This window comes from Meriones unguiculatus, chromosome 10, assembly GCF_030254825.1.
Source record: "Meriones unguiculatus strain TT.TT164.6M chromosome 10, Bangor_MerUng_6.1, whole genome shotgun sequence".
NCBI classification, from domain to species: domain Eukaryota; kingdom Metazoa; phylum Chordata; class Mammalia; order Rodentia; family Muridae; genus Meriones; species Meriones unguiculatus.
In genome coordinates, this window is record NC_083358.1 from 16,623,897 (window position 1) to 16,644,837 (window position 20,941).

A 20,941-nucleotide genomic window follows, 5' to 3' on the forward strand; every position below is an offset into this window, starting at 1 on the left:
GAGAGAACCCACTCTGGGAAGTTTCCCTCTGATCTCTGCACACGTGCCATGGTGTACACACCTGCACACACGCACACACAGTAACTAAAAATTATCAATAAAGTAAAACGGTCAAACTCAGTATCGGGAGGAGAATCCCCACAGCTCCGCGTGTCAGAGTGGGTCTGAAGTTTGTTCTGTATGTGTAGTTGGATCAGCGAGGTGACACAGATTTTGGGTGGCTTGCTGGTGTTTTCCTTGTGGTGGCACATCCTCTAGAGATCCCTGGGGAGCCAGGAGATAAAGGCTTGAGAGGCTGTCATCCACGTGGCACCGTATCTGTTCTGCAAAAGAACATTTCCAGGCACTGACACCCGGAAGCTGCTGATGTTCTCACGTGAACCCAAGCTCTGGCAATGTTTTTCATACATAATACTTTTAATTTATCCTTTGAGAATTTCATGCATGTTTTTATCATATCTAACCCCTAACTTCTTGCTCAACTCCTCCCAGACTTTCCTCTCCCAGCCTCAATCCTATTGTCCTTTTTGTGCCCCCCACAAGCAGCTGAGTCCAACCAGTACTGTGCCTATAGACATGTGTGTGCGGCCATCCACTAGCACAAGGGCAGCCTACCAGTAGCCATACCCATCTGGTGAGTTTTGAGTGGTTGTTTGTTTGTTTATTGGTTTTTTGAGACAGGGTTTCTCTATGTAGTTTTGGCTGTCCTGGAACTTGCTCTGTTGACCAGGTTGGCCCCAAACTTACAGAGATCTGCCCGCCTCTGCCTCCGCCGCCTGATTGCTGGGATTAAAGGCATGAGCCATCACCGCCTGGCTTTTGAGTGGTAAATATTATCAAGCCTCTGGCCCCTTTTCTGATGTCCCAGATTTCCTATATAATCTGGCTTCTGCTTTTGGGGACATGGTTGCATGCAAGTGATGGCCTCAAAGGGACCTCACTTCATGACCAGAGGAAATGCCACATTCACAGTAAACTGAAGTCAAGGGCCCCGGCGCCCGGCCATTGCCCTGTCCTTTACACATGTCTTGAGCATTAGCTGGTGGTCAGACCACAGCACATGCTTCCTGTCAACTTCCTTTCTGCCTTTCTTCTTACTTGAGATGGTGACTCGGCATTAACACTGTAGGGTCATCATGGCCCTACTTTGGCTGTCCTGTGGCTTGTTGGTCATCAGATGTGGCCCTCAAGGTCCACAAAAGATTGTCCCAAGCTGAGCCCTGCAGGACCTGGCTACTGATTTGGGCACAGGGAGACAGAGAGCAGTTTCTTAGAAGAAGGAACTAGCAGGCCCCATTGATGCTAAAGTTTCTAGCCTTCTAAACAGCCAGCTCCGGGGAGGCTGCCCCTGGGGCCCCAGAGGGTGGACTTGTCAACATAAACCTTCCTAGCAAAGAAGGCTCTTTCTCTGGCTCTAGACAGCCCTGGCACCATCATCTTCCTCTCAGGGGGCCTGCCCCTTGAACCCAGTCCTGGACAGTATGCGGCCAGGTGTATGGAGCCACCACCTCCTCAGTGCCTGCAGGGGGGTGGGGGCAGCTGGACACAGGGCCAGGGGCACCAGTCGCATTTCACAGAAAGGGTTTTGAAGCACAACCCAGGCTGAGGGATAAAAGGACATCTGTCCATCCCTTGGTGCCCAGCCCCAGCTTCCTCAAACAACATTCCTTTATGCGGTTCCCCCCTCCCTCTGCAGCCCCCGCCCGTCATACACTGCCTCCTTTCAGATGGCCTGTATGCTGGACTTGTTTGTTTGCGCTGCGGCACGCAGGCTTTCTGTTGTTCTTCACTGTTCTCTCCCCATGCTCCCTCCAAGCACACCCTCTCTAGGGAAGACAGGGCCCAGGGACTGGAAGAGGCCTGGGGGCTGAGGCAGGGACCCTGGCTAGGGGTTGAGGGCCTCTCCCCAGACTTCCCAGAGACTAATCATCTGAGAGCTCTTGCATTGATTACCTGGTCCTCCTGGTCCTCAGTTTCCCCCCGACTATCCTGCCGGTCCACTAATATGCTACCTCTCCGTGGAGGTGTCATGGCTCTCCCAGTTGCTATTCGTCAGGGGAGGAAATAGGAGGTACAAAGAACAAGGCTTGTGTTAACGAGAGTAGCATAGCGTAGCCTGCCCCTGATGCACAATCCTTCTAAGTGGAGAAAACTGGAGAGTGCCTTCTCAAGCCTTAAAGGTGGGGAACAGGCCATTTCTGAGCCAGGAAGGAAAACAGTTGAACATCTTTCTGAGAGTCATGCATGGCTTACCAGGTATGCATGGCTTACCAGGAAGGAGGGCTGTGTTGACCAGGACACTCAGCTTTCTGACCACTTGGCACAGGATCAGATGAAGACCCTGACTCCATATCAGCTTTGATAATCCCCTCAGTGTGGTTCTATCTCCTATTGAATCCTCTCTTCCCCTGTGGCCTGGTCTGGATCCCAAGAGACACCCAGTAAGACTTTAATGACTTTCCACTAGTGTTCATGACAGATTATTACAGACTAGGTGTTTTAGACAGCAGGAACACATAACCTCAGAGTTCTGGAGGCCAGAAGACTGAAGCCAAGGTGAAACAGGTTCTAGTTTCATCTCTGTTGCTGTGATAAAAACACCCTGGTTAAAAGCAACTTGGGGGGGGGAGCTGGAGAGATGGCTCAGAGGTTAAGAGCATTGTCTGCTCTTCTAGAGGTCCTGAGTTCAATTCCCAGCAACCACATGGTGTCTCACAACCATCTATAATAAGATCTGGTGCCCTCTACTGTCATGCAGATGTACATGCAAATAGAGCACTCATATGTAAAATAAAGAAATAAATCTTAAAAAAAAAAAAGCAATTTGGGGGAGGAAAGGGTTAATTTCATCTCACAGATGACAGTCCATTGTTGAGGGAAGTCAGAGCAGGGGCCCAAATAGGAACCTGAAGCAGAAACCACGGAGAAATGCTGCTTGCTTGTCTGCCTGCTCTTAGTATTTTTTATACAGCCCAGACCACCTACCTAGGGAATGACACTACCCACTGCGCCGGCCCCTCCTATACTAATTAACAATCAAGACAATCCCACACAAAGACATGCACGCCGGCCATTGTGGTTTAGGCGATGCCTCAATCCAGGCTTTCCTCCCAGTTGGCTCCAGGTTACGTTGCGTTAATAATTAAACCTGTCTACCACATGTGGGCTCCTTCTGAGGGCTGTGAGAAGCTGCATTCCCAGCATGACCCGGGCTTCTGACAGGCAGGCCTCTGTTAGGATGGGTTCCTTTGGCTTCTTGATGCATCTTCCTGTCTGCGTGCCTTTATCTTCACATAGCAGTCTCTGTCAGGACCCGTCCACACTGAAGTCTCCCCGTCACATAGGAATAGTTCACATCAGAACGTACTCAAGTCCCCTCCTTATTTCCATCTTAATTCTGTACTTCCGAATAAGGTTGGAAGGAGTATGCATGGAGAAGGGCGTGCTCCCCTGGAAGATGAGACCCTGAAGGTGACATTCTTGCTGTAAAGGCCTGTGGCGGCTTCCCAGAGACAAGGGAGGGAACACGAGTAAAAACGAGCATCTACCACCTGGTCAAGCCCCCACCTTTGGCATCCTCTTGAAGCTGACCCTTGGCCTCCTGTATTGGAGAGAGGAGGAGGAGGAGGCCTAGACTCCGCCTTCATGTGGTTTAAGACCCTGGTTCTTCGAACGCCAGCTTATTACCCAGTCCACCCAGGGCCTTGGTACAAGGTTCCCTGCAGGCCTGTTCCCTGTGGGTGCAGCCCAGCTGCCCCATCAGATTCTTTGTTTCGGGAATTTGGAGAAGAACGGAACCCCTGTTCTTGGATATCCCTGCCCCTCCTCCCCCATGAGCGAGGCACCCACATTTAGCATCTCACCGGGAGTTTTTCCAGCGGTTTCACCAAGGGCTGTATTTATAGTCATGCGTGTCAGTTTGGACCACAGAATCTGTTAAAAATGCAAGTCCCGGGCTTCAGCCAGGACTCAGTGGAGTTTTCTGAGCATACACAAGAAGTGGGGGAGGGAGAAAAAAAATCTAGAAACCTCGGAATAAAACGTCATTTTCTGGATCTTCTTAGAAATCATAAAGCGTGATGAAATAGGCACCCATTTCCCATGGCCTGGACCCATGTCAGAGCTGCCCCCCATCCCAGGACAGGGCCCTGTGTTTCTTTATAGTCTGCTCACTTCCATCATCCTCCCTGAGCTCTAGCTCACGCGACACTGGGCGTTGATTAGTGCTGCTGTTACTGTCTTCCTTCCTTCTCCCTGCTGATGCTTGAGGCAAAGGGTATCTCACGCTTTTGTCTGAGAGTGATGCTTAATCTTCATTACCAGCTTGATGGGATTTAGTATTATCACCATGGAAGCACACCTCTGGGGGAAGATTTTTCCAGAAAGACTTAGCTAATCAGAAAAGACCTACCCTGAATGCCCGTGTCACTGAATAAAATGGAGAAAGTGAGCTGAGCACCTGCGTTCATCTCTCTCTGCTTCCTGACTGACTGTCCAAGCTGCCTCACGCTTCCGCCGACACGCCTTCCCCCTCCGTGAGGTACTGTGTCCTCAAACCGTGAGCCGAAATAAGTCCTTCCTTTTGTCCTGGATCTCAGCAAAGCAACGAGAAAAATGACTCATTCACATCGAGTGGCTTCTCCGTGGATCTAGTTTGAGGGAGAATGTGTACAAGCATGTCTCGGTTTGTGGCAGTAAAGACTATTCCTGCATAGAAATTGTCTGTGGACAAAGGGAGTCTGAGCACAGGCCACACCCTGACTAATCTACCTGGTACTGTCACCTACTTAGCCTCTGAAGATGGAAACAGGGAGCTGAGGTGCTCTTACCAGAGAGATCTTACTTCCTGTTGCAAGAGGGAGACATGGAAGTCACAGCCAGTGGGTGCAGCAGACTAGAGGCTGCCTTAAGTCCTTCTCCCACCCTGGGTTCTCCCCAAGGGACGGGTGTATTGAAGGGGCTGTCTGGAAACTTTGGGGGGCTGCCAGGGAATACCTGCCAGGCATTCTGTGTATTTGGGTCTAACCAGGCCAAACTCGCTGTGAGAGAGCTGGATGGGGAAGAAGGCCAACAGACGTTAAGCAGGACTGTTGCCACAAGACAAAAGCAAGCCATACCCCACGACCAGCCAGCGACTGGCATTGAGCTGGGAGAGGCTGTAGCAGGTGCTGCTGTCTGCATGCTTCTCTCCCGAGTGGCCTCAGACTGCACCTGGAAGGCTTTAAGGAGGTCAAATGCACACCTCACTCTCCACAGAATACTGCCAGCAGGTCCAGTGACTCCTAGCTGGGAAGGTACCATGACAGCTAGGCACCTTGGTGGTGCATTGATGACTCCTTGTAGCTCTCTTTCCCTTTCCCTTTCCAAGGAAAAGTAGCCTGTGGAAGGCACTGGAGCAGTCTTCTCTTGCAACCGTATCGACATATAAACCTTCCTCTTATCTTTACGCCTAAACAGGCTGCTGACATGTGGCTGAATCCTACCATTCAGCAAGTATTTGAGTGCCATCCTGAGGCCTGTGCTTCGGAATGGGCAAGGCAAGCAGGACCGCACCTTGTGGAGCTCACATTCTAGCTTGAGAGGCAATCAACAGGCAAATAAGGAAGGAAGGAAGGAAGGAAGGAAGGAAGGAAGGAAGGAAGGAAGGAAGGAAGGAAGGAAGGAAGGAAGGAAGGGAAGGAAGGAAGGAAGGAAGGATGCTTTTAGCTCTGAGCATCTGTGTGTCTTTCCGCAGAGAATTTGGGGAGGAACCCAGACACGCAGGACTGTCTTGTGTCCCTCAAGTGGACGCTATGAGAAAATGGTTACTTGCCAGGCATGGTGGCAATGCCTGAGACCTCAGCAGTCAGGAGGCTGAGGCAGAAGATGATGAATTCAAGCCCAGCCTGGAGTTTGTAGCAAGATCCTGGCTCAGTCACCTTTTCCCTAAAGAAAGCTGTTATATGACATAGGTGAAAAGGTGTTGTCACATGGCATAGGTGAAAAGGACATCCTCTTTCAAGTCACACTCATTAGCACTTGTGTTAATCATTCTTGTGAAAGCCAATATAAGTCTGACTACAAAATTACTCACCTTCCTCCCCAAATACTGAAACTTGTCCAATCTAAAGGCATCAACCAGAACGGTTTTCTTTGCTTTGGGATTCTTTATTGGTTTATGAACGTCCCTTTGGCTTCCCTCCAGGAACAAGAGAGTCTTTTAAATGCCTTATGGAAGTTTCCAAAAAAAAAAAAAAGTTTAAGGACTGTTAAAGTTAGGGCTGTTACTCTATTTCCCTGGGGTGACCTTTGCACACTTCTGATTCATGGATGGCATTTGCTTGTGGAATGTGAGGGTGAGCCCAACCTGACTACAAAATAAACACTGGCCTGGAAAACAAGCTCCAGAGCTACATGTGTGCTGTGCGTGACAGCTGCTGCTGGCAGCTCTCAGTTCCTGGAACCCCTGGGAATGGGACCAGGAAAAGCTCATCCTGAGGGTCTTCTGTCCACATGTAGAGAGGGTTTTCCAGACCCTCTGGGATCTCACAGCTAGTCTTGAGAAAATTACTAATAAAAGACATTCTGGGGGAACATGGCCAACCCAGAATCTTCCTGCTGTGGGTGATGTCACCGTGTGGCTAGCCCTAGTTCTCCTTCCAGTCTCTTTCCATGTTGGATGCTTGTTAACTCCTGTGATACTAACCCGGGCTCTGACAGAGAAGGGTGTGTTGTCCCATAAGGCCACCCAGGAAGTACTTGGCTCACGTTGTCACTCCAGGAATTGTTGAAAGCATATCACTTGTGACAATGCTGCCCACAGGGAGAGATCATGCCTACACCTTCCCATTTGTCCCTCTTTTCTTCATCCTTCATGGTCAGTGTGCTTCCTTTGTCAGCCCTCACTCTGGGGTTGGTCCATGACTCAAAAGAACTCTCTGGAAAGCACCACTGGCTACTCCACACTGGCATGCGGGCTGGTGAGTCACGCTTCCACGGGAGAACATGATCTGCATCCTGGTTCTTAGGAGGAACAGGGCCCAGGCAGCTGCCTCTCCACTTCTCTCCTTTAAAACAGAATATTTTCTGAGCAGAACAGAAAAGCCTTAACAGTTTTGTCTGTTTGTAGCCATCATCCCGCTATAAAACTGGACTTTCAATAATATTTCAACTAGAGTCTTAGAATTGGTTCAAAGTGAACAGTTGGTCTAGTTCCTCTTATGGCTTCTAGCTAGAGTCCCGCATCCACCCATTTGAGTCAAGGGAACAAGTGTGAAAAGCGAATGTTTACAAAATGAGATTTTACTTGTAATTTTCCTGATAAATGTTTTTTAAATAGAATCTTTTGTTCCCATTGTTAATATAAAGTTGCCGAACGCCTTTTGTGCTGTAAACCTGTATTTCCTATATGTTTGGTATTGAATCTCCTGTTTGTGAAGTGTTGCTGATAGTCATCTTTTAAAAGACTTTTATTTGTGGAAAAAAAATGCTGCTGATTTCATGCGGGTCCTAGCTTTGCTGAGACAATCTACCGTCCACATGAGCTTTCATCCTGTAATCACCCTTGCGTGTGGGTACTGCCTGCCCTCTCCAGCCTAGAGTAGCGCTCTAGTATGATAGTTCAGTATTGTGGGGCATCGCTTTCTCGAAGAACCGCATTCCTCATGATAACAGTGTTATGGCACTCTATCTATTTAACATCTGCAAGCACATAAGCCCTGACCCCCCACCCCAGCGGCCCATCCCATCATGCTGCGGGAAGCCTCAAGAGTCTCTCACTGAGGACATGTAGATGTAACATTCTGTTTCTGCAAGAGTCCAGCTAGAGAAACAGGAAACAGCAATCCAATGTCCCGGATATAAGCCATTGAACAAATGATAATTACCCAAAATGTTTGAAAATAACCAGAGGCAAGAAATGGCACCGACAAAGGAAAGTGAAGACTTTCATCATCTCTGGCTCAGATGGCGAGGGAAGAAGATCATGACGGGAAAGAGAATATGCTGGAGTCCCGTTGCTGGTTCTGCTCCTCACTAGTTAGGAGGCTGTTCCGCATTTAGGTTCCTTCCTGTCAGACAGGACTAAGATTGCATCGACTTCATGGCATACCATTGCTGGGGAGATTAGAGGGCCAAACAGAGTAAGCATGCATGAAATAGCAGCCTTTGTCATCCTATCCGGGGTGACGTTTGAGAAGGAAAATGTGGAGCATTTTAGGAAATGGGAAGTCATCCCTTTTGATTTGACGGGGAATGGAGTTAATCCAAGGGCAGAACTGAAAAGGAGACTGGGCTTATAGTGGAAAGCTTTTGAGCATAGGGGTCACTGAAAATTCTGTCTGTGGAGGACAATGCCCGTGTTCACTTCAGGAGAGCAATGAGGTGAACAAGACCCTGTGCGAGGGAAGAACTGAAAAGAGTCGAGCCATGGTGACACTGACAGATGTCCAGCTCCTGAAGGGGACGCTGGTAGGGAACCGAGAGCTCCTGTGCCTGCACACTCCCCACCACCTCATTCCCCAGAGTCCACGTTTCTCACCCCCTCCTGCTTTCTCCCTTGTCACTGTACTGCATGTCCTGGTCCTCCCCACACCACTTTTGTGGTACTCCAGTGACCAGCAGTTCATCTCACCTCTCTCTCTCTCTCTCTCTCTCTCTCTCTGTTAGTTACTTTCCACTTTGTGTGAAAAACATCTGAAAAAAGGCAACTCAAAAGAGGAAGAATTTGTTTTGATTCACCATGGCAAAGAAGGCATACTGGTAATAGCTAGAGGCAACTGGTCAACCTGTGTCTGCCATCAGGAAGCAGAAAAAGATGACTGCTCTACTATCTCCTTTTTATTCATTCTGTCATCCTGTCATCTTAGGATGGGGCCACCATATTCAGAGTGAGGTTTCTCTCTTTAGTTAAACCCAGGTGTGTCCAGCCTATAGTCTGAGGTCCCAAGAAAGCTGTGAATTTAGCCCAACACATTTTCAAATGACAAGATCATGTTGCAATGTCAGAAAGTCATGTATCCCTGACTGTTAGATTTCTGAAAACACTCATAGACAACCCCAGAGATGTGTTCCCATGGTAAGACTAAATCTAGAGATGCTGACAGTGAAGGTTAACCATTACAATCTCTATAATTGTATACTACATACATTTATATAGTATATAAAATTATACAATCTCTATAGTTATAAATATATGTGACATATAATCAATTTTATATTTTCAATATAGACCATACATACCCCGCAACCCCATGCCAACAACAGTAGTCACTAAAAAAGGCTCCAGGGTTCAAGAAACTGAGGGAGTGAGCTGATAGAGTGGTGGCCAAAAGTTTGACATTTGCTTAGTTCCCATGGTCAGGAAAAGGGTTCCTGAGAGATGGGTATAAGCTCTGCTTGGTTCTACATGTAAGAGCAAGTAGGCAGAGAGAGAGAGAGAGAGAGAGAGAGAGAGAGAGAGAGAGAGAGAGAGTCTTTCTTCCATGACCTTGTATAGGATGTTAGCAGAAGGTGTGGTTCAGATTAAGAGTGTGTCTTCCCACACACTTTGGATTAAAGGTGGATCTTCCTACAAAGACCATGATTAGAAGTGAGTCTTCCTACTTTAAATGGTTTGGGTTTTTTTGTTTGTTTGTTTGTTTTTGTTTTTGTTTTTACAGCTGAGATATTATTGGTCAAGGAGAAGAATACACAGACATTTCAATTCATAACACATGTACCCAAACTCTGAAGAGTCACACACCTTGTGTTCACATGCCCAAATGAAGAGTCTCGTGTTGTTTCTCTTTGAACTTATTCCAGTGATGATCCAGCCTCAAATTTAGCAAGCTTTCTTTAAGATCTCACATAACAACAAAATGTTCATAAGCCTCAGTTCCACCAACTCACAAAACTTTATGCACATGCAGTACATACTCAGAATTTCCATCTTTCACAGCACGCTGTCACAATTGTGAGGAAAGTGGATCGCCGTGGCCAGAGATGCCATGGTTCCGACGGGGCTAGGAGCGAGGAGTAGTTTTCTTAGGAAATGGTTCTACTAGAAACAGGAGACCAGACAGGACTGAAAAACTTCCAGGCACAAATGGACGAGTGAGACTCCAAACTGCCATTTCTTTTGCTTTGTGTCGAAGGATCTGAAACCAGCCCCCTCTACACACAGTCACAGCCTATCCCGATTGATTATCCTGCTATTTTCTGGTTGTACTACAAAAATAAATAAATAAACAAACAACTAGAAAATGATGTACTCTCTTTAAAAAAAAATCATTTACCCTTAAAAATGGAATATGGTGGAATTCCCCCACCTTTTAAAAATGTTTCTAGAGCTACTAAAAAAAACCTCTAATTCGCAAAATAATTAATAAAAATATTCCTCTGGGTTGCACAAGAAGGGAGGCAGGGGCCACTGACAGACATGATGGATGGTTAGTCGGACCTGGCTTCTCTCCCTTCTCCTTCAGGGGACTCTGGCTTTCTGTCTCTCCATTTTTCTGCAGACAGAGCTGCAGTTTCCTGGTCAGCCACTTCAGCCTCTTTGTCCTTTGCTCCCCTCCTCCCTCCTGTTTGCACGTTTTTTTCCTCTGATGATTTATTCTTTCCCTTGGCCTTTTCGGCTTCGTGTCCACCTTGCCAGGGGTGAGTTTGGGTGGTGCTTCACGCACACCAGCTTTCCTCCTGGCATCACGGTAGCTGGGTGGGAGACGTTCAATGTCACGGAGCTGCACTACCTGCTACAATCGCTGCTTGGGTGGTGGGAGGACTGGGTCTCAAGTGATTTGGGTTTTAGTCAATTCCAGATCTGGTCAAGTTGACAACCAAGAATAGCTATTACCTGAAGAAACCAGAGGAAAACAGCCATCTAGGGAAGAGGGGTTGGTAGCACAGTGCCTAAGGCCCTCAGGAACGTTTTGAGGTTAAAACAGAGTTATAAGGTCCATGTATGGTGACTCCCACCTGTAATTCCAGAGCCTATGAGACATAAATGAGAAGCATCAACAGTTTTAGGTCAGCCTGGGCTACCAAGTAAGTTCCAGGCCAGCCTGAGCTAGAATGAGACCTTGAAGGGAAATACACAATCTGAAAGTAACAAGAAAGATAATTGAAGATAATTGCAGACAGAGGAGGAAGAAAGAAGCTCATGAAGAAACTTAGGGAGTTTCCATATATAATGAGCTGTAAGATCCCTCCTCCTGGTCCTCAAGAGAGCATTTAAGATGCTTTGTTTAAAAAGAAAAATGGGCTGGAGAGATAGCCCATCAGTTAAGAGCACTGGCTGCACTTCCAGAGGTCCTAAGTTCAATTCCCAGCAACCACATGACAGCTCACAACCATCTATAATAAGAGCTGGTGCCCTCTTCTGGCGTACAGGTGTACATACAGATAGAGCGCTCACAAACAAAAAGAAAATCAGAAGGGTGTGGAGAGTTGGCTCAATTGGTAAGAGTGCACACTGCTCTTGCAGAGGACCTGGGTTTGGTTCCCAGAACCAACAGACAGCTCACAACCACCTAGAACCCCAGCTCCAGGGGATCTGATGCCCTTGTCTGGCCTCTGCAGGCACTGCACTTATGTGCACATACCCACACACATATACATAATTACAAATAAAACAAGCTTCACAAGGCGGTGGTGAAGCACACCTTTAATCCCAGCCCTTGGGAGGCAGAGGCCAGCCTGGTCTACAGAGTGAATTCCATGGCAGCTGGGGCTACACAGAGAAACCCTGTCTCAAAACACCAAAATATGATAATAATATTCTAATACTAGAACTTAAAAAATAAAACAACCTTTCAGAAATTCAGGTGTGGAAGGTGTGTGTAGTGGCACATATCTGTAGCCGCAGCATATGCGAGGCCGAGATAGGAGGATGGTAATTTTGAGAGCAGCCTGGGATATAAAGCAAGACTCTGTCTCAATTAAAAATGCATATATCCATAGATATATATTTTAAGAAGCAGGCATTATCCTGATAACCCAAAGATGCACAAAGGTAGGACTTCAAAAACTCGCTTTTGGGTTGCATCTGGGTTTTTTCTCCCCAAAAAATGCCAACATGGTCACCATCACCATCGAATTCTCTTAGGGTTATTGGAAAGAAAAATGTAAGCACAGTGGCTAACCCCAGTGCTGCTGGGCGTTAGCATACCTGTGTATACCTGTAACCTCAGTTCTGGGGAGGCTGACACAGATGATGGGGAGTTTGAGATCACTCTGGGCTGCATAGTGACTTATGGGTTAATCTGGGCTACATATTCTGTCTGAGGGAAAGTAAAAAAGAGAAACCCCAGCTGTGTGCTCAGTGCCCCTAAGCCTCCTGATAATTCTATCTGGCTTCCCAAAGCCAGGAAGATTGTGGTTGTTGGGGGCACAGAGTCCTGGGAAGGCCCCACTGGCAAGGTCTGTGTCTGTCCTTCCTACAGGGAAACATGGATTTTACTTCCGTGCAAACCTGCTTTCTCTAGCCTCACCCCACGTGACGTCAAAGCTAGCTGGAGCTGTGTGATTTTCCCAGCACATTCCATTTCCTTCTGGCTTTACCTCTTTGCTAGTTTAAATTAACCTTGAGCCCACTTGGGCACACCTCGGCTGGTCCTGTCCCCACATGTGACCACGGACTGACGGGGACTTCTGGAGGCCCGGTCTCCCTGGCTCCCAGCTGCCTTTCTTTCCTGAGGTCACACGGACCAGCCTGTGACCCACACAATCTGTCAAGTAGCCAAGCAGGGAGGAAGGGAGGGAGAGACATCGTCAGGTGTGGCACGGAGAGCACCACCAGATGCCCTTGGTGCCTCTCTGTGACTTGGATTGCCTGACACCTGCCAGGCCTGGCAGCCACCCCCGGCCACTCCTTCTCTTCCGTATAGTTCGCTATGCTCTTCCAGATCTTTCGTTATTGTTTACTAAGGGAGAAGCACAAAGAATAATGACGCCCACACCAGTGTCTCTGATCGCGAAAGTACTTAATGTCCTTGGTTTCCACCCACCCCGGTCCCACCCGTGCGGGGTTTTCCCATTCCCAGCTCTCTCGAGTGGGGCAGTTGAGGCTCCGTTCTCTCCCTTCATCCTATGAATAAGTTTGTCTCTTCTCTTTCTAGGATCCCACGGAGAATGGTGCTGTAGCCTCTCCAGAGACTCAGAAGACAGACCCTGGTACTGAGCCACAGTTCAAAGTAGTGGACTGGGACAAGGTAGCTGGCACTGGGACACTGGGAATGACTGGGGCTCCTGGGTTTGGGCTGTCCAGGGACGATGGACTAGACACTGGTACTCACAATGCCCAAGTGTGACCTAGGGCAGCGTGCCTAGCTGCAGGTGTCGGGGGCAGAGGGTCAGGGGAGGGCTTGCTGGTGGGAAGCTGGGGTAACTGGTACACGAGATCTCTGCAAGAAACTCACCCTCAACAACCTGGAATAAGACAGGTCTCCCGACAGGACCCCTGAAGTTAGAAAGGGGACAACAACAGGGTTGACCTACCCATCCCAGCCAACATACATGGAAAATCTGTTTCTGGTACCTGTGGTCACTCAGGAGAGTTCCTGGTGGATAAAGAGCCCTGGTTCCTGCAAAGTTATGCGGTAGATAGGGCTGAGGAAGGCCGAAGGTGAATGCTGAGTTTGCAGCCAACTTCCTTTGTAGTGCGGCAACCACACAGACCCTATTTGGTATGAGGTGAGCTCTGGAAGAGTGGAAAGGGTCTCCCGATAGAGAGCTCAGGAAAGCAGCATTGCCTAGGGGGTCTTGGATGAGCTCAACTATTAGAAACAACATCCCTCCATCTTGGATCACAGCACTGTCCCAGAGTTGTTATCTCTTGGAATAGACATGCGTGTGCATGCCTCCAAGGTCCTGACCTATGTGTCCCCTGACCATGAAGGACATTAGAGGCACAGAAATAAACAGAACAGCTATCCTCCTCAAAGCAGTTATGACAACATGAGGAGATGCAGGAAGCATTCCAGGAAACACAGTGACAAGAGGAGCAGGGACATGGCCCAGAGGAGCTTCCCACAGCTGGTTGTCTGCTGGGCCCCTTTGACCAGGACTCTCAAGGCTGTGGCCCCGGGACTCAGGGAGATGCCCTGTCTGTGGTGGGATGAATCCCAGGACAAGAACGTTGTGCATCCATCTTGAGAAGATAGAAGGTTATTCCATGCCCCTATCCCCTCCAGAGAGCCATGGGACCAAGAGGAAAACAGGCTAGCGAGAGGAAAGGCTTGCCCAAACCTTGTTAGAACCCACTCTGGCTCCCATTCCTGGAGGAGCCATAATTCCTCATCACTAGCATAGGCCTTGGGCAATGCTCAAGATAGGGAGATAAGAGGAGAGGAGCTTAGTACAAATAGGCTTCTCTAATAATTTGGATTTAGGATTACTCTGCATATGGGCAAAAAAAATAAAAATAAAAATAGGAGCCAAGGACCCTGGGAGCTGGAGTCAGGACTTTGCCCTGGAACAGGAGTGGCTTTGCTGAGAACAATGGTCTGGGTCCAAACCAGGAGTGAGCTAGTATGTCCTTACTCAGGGTTCTGAGGAGCCAGTGGAAGGTACTGCAGGCAGCACCGGCGAGAGTGGCTTAGGGGCTTGACCCTTGGGAAAGACATGCTTGTAAGGAACACTCACTGGGGCTACGTCAATGTGGCAGCCTACACAGGAATAAACTGCTGGGATTTACAAGTTGGGGACAGGAGACACACACACACACACACACACACACACACACACACTTTACCTCCTGCTCTGGAGAGGCTCCCCAAAGGTCTCCCTAAGCTGTGGCTGGAGGCTGAGGAAGACCTAGCCCACTGGGGCTGTCCTACCGTTACTTGTACAATGAGAGAGAAGGAGAGCTATATAGAGGTGAAGAAGGGTGCCCTCCCGAGCCCTAGTCCCCTCCCCCAGCCTCTCCTGGCACATCTGGCAGCTGGGCCTGACTCACCTTCCCCACCTCTTTTCTTCTCTCTCATCTCCCCCCTCCTTCCTGTGAAGGAAGGGCTGAGAGAGAGGGATTAGAGTAGTCCAGGAAAAGGGGTCCATGATACTCTGGCAGGGGGCACCCACCCACCTGGATCACCTTAGTGCTGCCCCCAACCCCAACCCATCCACCCCGAGGAAGCAGAGTGCCAAGCTTCTAGGTGGGACAAATAGTGCTCTGTCCTCCCCTCTTCTTTCTTTTCTCCTCTTCTTTGTGTGTTTTCTCTCTCTCTCCTCTTTTCAAAAGAGTACTCGTCCTGTCCCACCACCTGATCACTCCCCAGCTCTCTGGGAAGGGAGCAACTTAGAAGAGCTTCCAGTCTCTGACCTGGTCAGGGTGGGTCTATCTTGAGAAGCTGAGGAAGACACCATCAAGGCAGACCCACAGAGGGGCCACAGGCCAGTGGTGGTTTGCAAGGATTGGACTCCTTTGTTTTGCATTCAGAGTGACCCCTCTGGGTGCTGCCAAGGCAGGGAGCCATGAGCTGCCAGCGTCCAGCTTCTCTGGCCCTAGAATTGGGGGAACCAAGTGGGTCAGGCTGGAAAGAGTGTAGAGAATCTAGGCTGCTCATACTGGGAGTAGGAGAACCTGAAAAGAAAGCAGAGAGGAGCAGAAAAGCAAGAAACTCGGGTGCCACGTCAGAGCTGAGGTCCATCTGACTGTCAGACTCTCTGTGGAATTTTACCAGAATGATCCAGATTACCTCTAGAATCTCTCAGCTGAGTAGGACACAGGCTTCCTTAGGAGGTAAAAAAAAAAAAAAAAAAAAAAAAAAAAAAAAAAAAAAAAAACAATAAAAAAACCTAGGCTGCAACTCCTTCCCATGCCCAAACCTTTGTTTTCTAGAACCCAGCTGGCCTGGTGAGCACGGATGCCCATCACTCTTGATCTCTGGGCACACCTCCCTTCAACCTGCTTCACCTTTAGGCTACTCACTGAGATCTTTTCTGAGCCCTTCCTCCTTAGCCTTCAGTAGTTTTTTTTTGGAAGGTGGGGTGGGGGAGGGGCTGCCAGTCTCCCGGGAAGCAGGTAGAGCAGATGGGGCTTAAGGGGTTTGCTGAAGCTCCCCCGCCCACAGGCCCTTCTAGACAACAAATGAGCATCAAATTAACACAGCTTCAGGTTGTTTTCTATTGTTGATGTCCTCTTTGTTTTTGAGACTCACTCTCCCTACGTAGCCCTGGCTGGCCCAGAGCTTTCTATGTAGGCCAGGCTAACCTTGAACTTGAAACTCAGAGAGACCCACCTGCCTCTCTCGCTTCTCTGAGTGCTAGGATTAAAGGTGTTGCACCATCATGCCTGACTAAATCAACAGTTTTGCTATTGAGTTCATACTTGAGCCAAGCATTTTTTTTTTTTTTTTTTTTTTTTTTTTGTGAATCATCTGTATTCTAACTTGCTCCTGTTAACAATGTCAGGAGCTGGCCAAGGCTGGTGCACACCTTTAATTCCAGCCCTTAGGAGGCAGAGGCAGGCAGATCTCTGTTCAAGGCCAGCCTGGTCTACAAAGTGAGTTCTAGGACATCTAGGGCTACACAGAGAAACCCTGTCTTGAACAATCAAGAGACAAATAAAACCAATCAACCAACGAAACAAAAACAAATGTCAGGAGCCAAAGCATGTAACATTTGAAGTAGCACTGAAGTCTCCTGCTAATGTCAGTTGGCCAGCAGATTAGCAGCTTCGCTGGCATGGTAACCACAGATTAGCATAGGTTAGCCAACTACACAGCAGGTCAGCCACAGGTTAGTTGCCTGGCTGGCCATACCTAATGAGCCCCTTTCTCCGATACCTTTCCCCCTTCCAGCTCTCATCTGGCCCAAAGTGAGCCTTCCTGAGCCCTGTGACAGAAAGGAAAGACAAAACCAAACAGGTTCTGGAGGCTTCGCCAAAGTGGCCACGTCTTCTTCCTTGTCCTGCCTCAAGTTGAGCCAGATTCCAGCATAATCAGCTTCCTTCCCCTTCCTTCCCCTTGGCAAGACTGTCAGTGGATGTAAGCTATGCTTTTCCCTCAAGAGACAGGTAGAAAACCATCCAGCCAGGTGTGTCACCAGCCAAAACGCATTGGTGCAGCTGGGGAGATGGGTAAGTCATTAAAGTGCTCGACAGACAAGCGTGAAGACCTGAGTTCAATTCCCAGCACCTACACATATGAATCTGTGATCTCAGCACTGGAGAGAGGTAGACAGGCCAGTCCTTGGGGCTTGTGGACCAGCCAGGCTAGCCAGTCAGTAAAGCTCCGAGTTCAGTGAGATATTGTCTCAAGACAAATACGTAAATAAACAAATAAATAGTGTGAAGACACATATGCACATAGGTGCATTTGTAGTCACACGTGCACACACAGGCACATAGAAGCACACATGGGCATCTATGCACACACATAACCTTTAGCATCAGGGGTTCCAGGGGTCTGTAGCGCTGCTCAGGGTTGATGTTGGCCAGACTTTATCCTTTGGAGGTTCTAATGTAAGTCCACAGGGACTTGGGTCAAAACAAGGGGGCCATGGCAGACCCACCGCCAGGGCATGATAAAACTCAAATATGAGCTCTAGTTTGGCTCCCCTGTGGGTACCCTGCCACCTCCCCAGACTCCATGTGCCCTGCGTGGAGAGACACAGAGTACCAGAGGAGAAGTCAGGTGGTCCAGAGCTACCTCAGCGGTCTTGAGTTTATCTCACCTCTTATGTGATCAGGAGAGGTCCGCACCAATCCTGGCAGGAACACAACCAGCCAGCTCCATGCTGACACTAGGGAGTGCTGCAGAACCTCCACCTCTCTCACTGATTGGTGGTCTGGGTCTCCAGGTGCTAAGAACTCAGGCTCTGAGCTCCATGCTCAGGGGCAGGTTCAACCCTAGCATCTGTGGCCAGGCAACCGACCTTCAGTGTGTTCTCACCTGTAATATGAGGTTATCACAGCCCCCAATCTGTAGATTAAGGCTTATGAAGGATAATGAGTATGGGACCAGACCCCAGGACGGTGCATCACTGGGGCATAGAAAAAGTCCTCAGGACTCCTAAAGACTTTTTGTCCCTGGGAGTCTCTGTCCCCTGACCTGTTGCTTCCTCTGCCTCCCTGGCTCAGAAAGCTGTCCTGGAGCAGATGCTCTGGGGTTCTGTGGACATTTCTTTAATCAATTGCTTGAGCTCATGGCAGTGGGAGGAGCCTCTGGCACCCAGCAGCTGCCGCCTTCTGCTCTTGCTCTCCTGGGGAGAAGCAGGTCCTAAGCATTTGCTGTTAAGTTGAGGCAGCCCCAGAGGAGGGTCCTGTGCCACCTGGTCCCTGTGCTGCCCAGGAGGAAGGAGATCTGGGGGACAAGAAGGAGAGCAGAGGCAGCCCCTCCTCACTCTGGCAGCAGGCCCTCTGCCCACTCTCTGAGCAGCAGGCTGCCCTTTCCTCCTGCTGCATGCTGCTGCCAGCTGCATTCCTGGCATAGCCAGGAGCAGCCTCCCCCTTCCTGGCTGGGGAGGGGCAGAGCTGGGGGAAGGGCATGGGGTACACAAGATGCTTGGCCTAGGCACTCACTGACTTGTACCTGTATCCTAGGCCCAGCCTGTTGCTCAGGTCTATGAACCACGAAAGAAGGCCCTGAGCCCAGCAATCTGCCCATTCCAGAGCAGTTTCTGAGCATATCCTCACCTGCATCCACACAGCCCTGAACTGAGCACCAGACCTGCCTGTTCTGCCAGTCAGGTCCCATAGGTTCAAAGTGAGGGCAGCCAAAGACGTCCCCAGATGCCTGGGAGCTGGGGTCATGATCTGTGTCCCATTTTCCTCTCCCTTCCCCCATCAATCTCTTACAGTGATCTTAGACCTTTACGGTGACTTCCCCCTGTGCCCTGAGCTTTAGGCAGCACAGAATGGGCAGACTAAACCAGGAGCCAGCTCAGAGAAGAAAGCCACTTGCATGGGAGGGCAGGAGGCCAAGGAAGTGTGTACCGGTAAAGATGAATGAGCTTCTTTCTACCTCATCAGGTCCCATCTAGGCAGTCAGCCAGCCTTGTCTCTTCCCTGTTCTCACCTGGTGAAGATCCTGTCCTTCAGTAAGCAGGACTAGAAGAAAGCTGGGGGGAAGACAGTATGCACGTAGCAACTAAAACAGGGCCTGGCGCCAGGTGAAGGGCCTAGCAGCAGGTGAAGGGCCTAGCAGCAGGTGAAGGGCTGAGCTCTTGGGAAACTGTTTTGGGGGTGCTACAAACAAGGGGAAGGAGCACATGCCTGTAATTCCATTGTGTGAGAGGCAGAGGCAGGAAAACCATCTCAACTTTGAGGACAGTCTAGTCGACATAGCAAAACCAGGTTATCCAGGGCTACATACATAACAAGACCCTGTCTCAGAACGCACCACCAGGAGTCTGTGAACTGGCTCAGCCAGTAAAGGCATTTGCTGCCAAACCCAACAACCTAAGTTCAGTCTCCAGGACCAATATGATGTATGGAGAAAAACAACCCCTGGAGACTGTCTTTGACTCCTGCTAGGGCACTGTGCCACACTCTCACAAGGGCCGTACACACGCATGCATGCACACAAATAAATGAAACGTGATTAAGAAAAAAAAAAAAAAATAACAAAACACCAACACAAACAACTTATAGGGGGAGATAGATAAGGAGGTTAATTCCCACCCTGGAGTCAACCAGCCAATTCCCCCTCAGGCGCTAGCCCACTGGAGTGTATTCACTCCAGACAGGGAGAACGTCAGCAGGCCTGCGCTCTGTTCTGTATGGAACTCTCACTCTATGCCCCTGGGATATCAGGACAAAGACCCTATTGTAAAATTATTGGTGTTGGCCCTTGATGAGGAGAAGGATGTTTGCAGGAGCAGAGGCAGGGCCTGCAGCCCCCAGAGTCAAGTAACCGTCCCTGGGTACCCAGGAAAAGTACTTAAGCAATGGGGGGTAAAAAAAGGAGGACGCAGATCACAGGCAGCCTTGGCGCTGACTGTAGACAGCAACCTGACCTGTAGACTGTCAGGGCCTGCTGGTCTGCCTAGGCAGTGGCTGAAATCATGTGTGCAGGTCAAATGGGAAACAGGTCATCAAGGGGCAGGCCACACACAGAGAAACACTTTCTCAAAAGACAAAAAGATTGCTCAAACCTTTGCTAGGTAGAGAGAAGAGGCCCCCCTGGCCACACCTCTGAGTAATAACTATAAGTGGTTTTCTTTTAATTGCATGTATTTATTGGGGTACATATGTGTGACACAGCCCTTGTGTGAAGGTCAAGAGACAACTCGGGGGAGTCAGTTACCTCCTTCTGCCATGTTGGTCCCAGGGATTAAACTCGGGTCATCAGTGCCTTAATCCACTGAGCCTTCTCACTGACCCTAAATGGGTGTTTTCTTAAACTGTCTAAGGCAAAATTAAATGTGCAAATGAAACTTAGGCACATGGGTGTCATGTGGAACACAGAAGGTCCAGGGGTCTCATCTGAGACAAAGAGTTATGAAATAAAAGATTCAGGTCTTGCCCTTAGAGCAACAACTAGAAGGAAAAATCCAGAGACACCACTAAAAGCCAACGGAAGTGTTAGAGTGTTCTAAAACAGTTAACACAGGAAGGGTAAGATGGCTTATCAGGTAAAGGCCCCTGCCAACAATCTAACCTGGCAATCTAAATTCAACCCCTGGGAATCCACACGGCGGAAGGAGGGAACCGAACCTCAGAAGCTGTCTTCTGACCTCCGCACGTCCAGTGTGGGAGGCACCACTGGTCACATAGACATGCATACAACATAAAGAGATCAAGTGTTTAAAATTTCTTAAAAATAAGACACAAGAAGACAAGAAAGAAAGGACAGAGGAGATATAAAACAGCAAGACAGCATGAACATAAACTTGGAACATGAGATGACTCAGAGGGCAAAGGGCTTTCTCCATAATTGTTAGCACCTAAGAACCTGAGAGCAAGGAATACCACAGGGCTCAGCTCATGGTCCCCCCTATTGAATGGGCAGTTGAACAAGAAGATGCAACAGGGCAGCCTTAA

General features: G+C 49.0%; 1 protein-coding gene across 1 annotated transcript in view; it reads left to right on the plus strand.

Moving 5' to 3' along the window:
- The window catches only part of Fa2h (fatty acid 2-hydroxylase), a 56,073-nt gene that overhangs the window by 21,948 nt on the left and 13,184 nt on the right, over positions 1–20,941 (plus strand). The window contains exon 2 of the mRNA XM_021632576.2: positions 13,077–13,169. Within this exon, the coding sequence (XP_021488251.1) occupies positions 13,077–13,169 (93 nt within the window). The remainder of the gene's footprint in view (positions 1–13,076; positions 13,170–20,941) is intronic.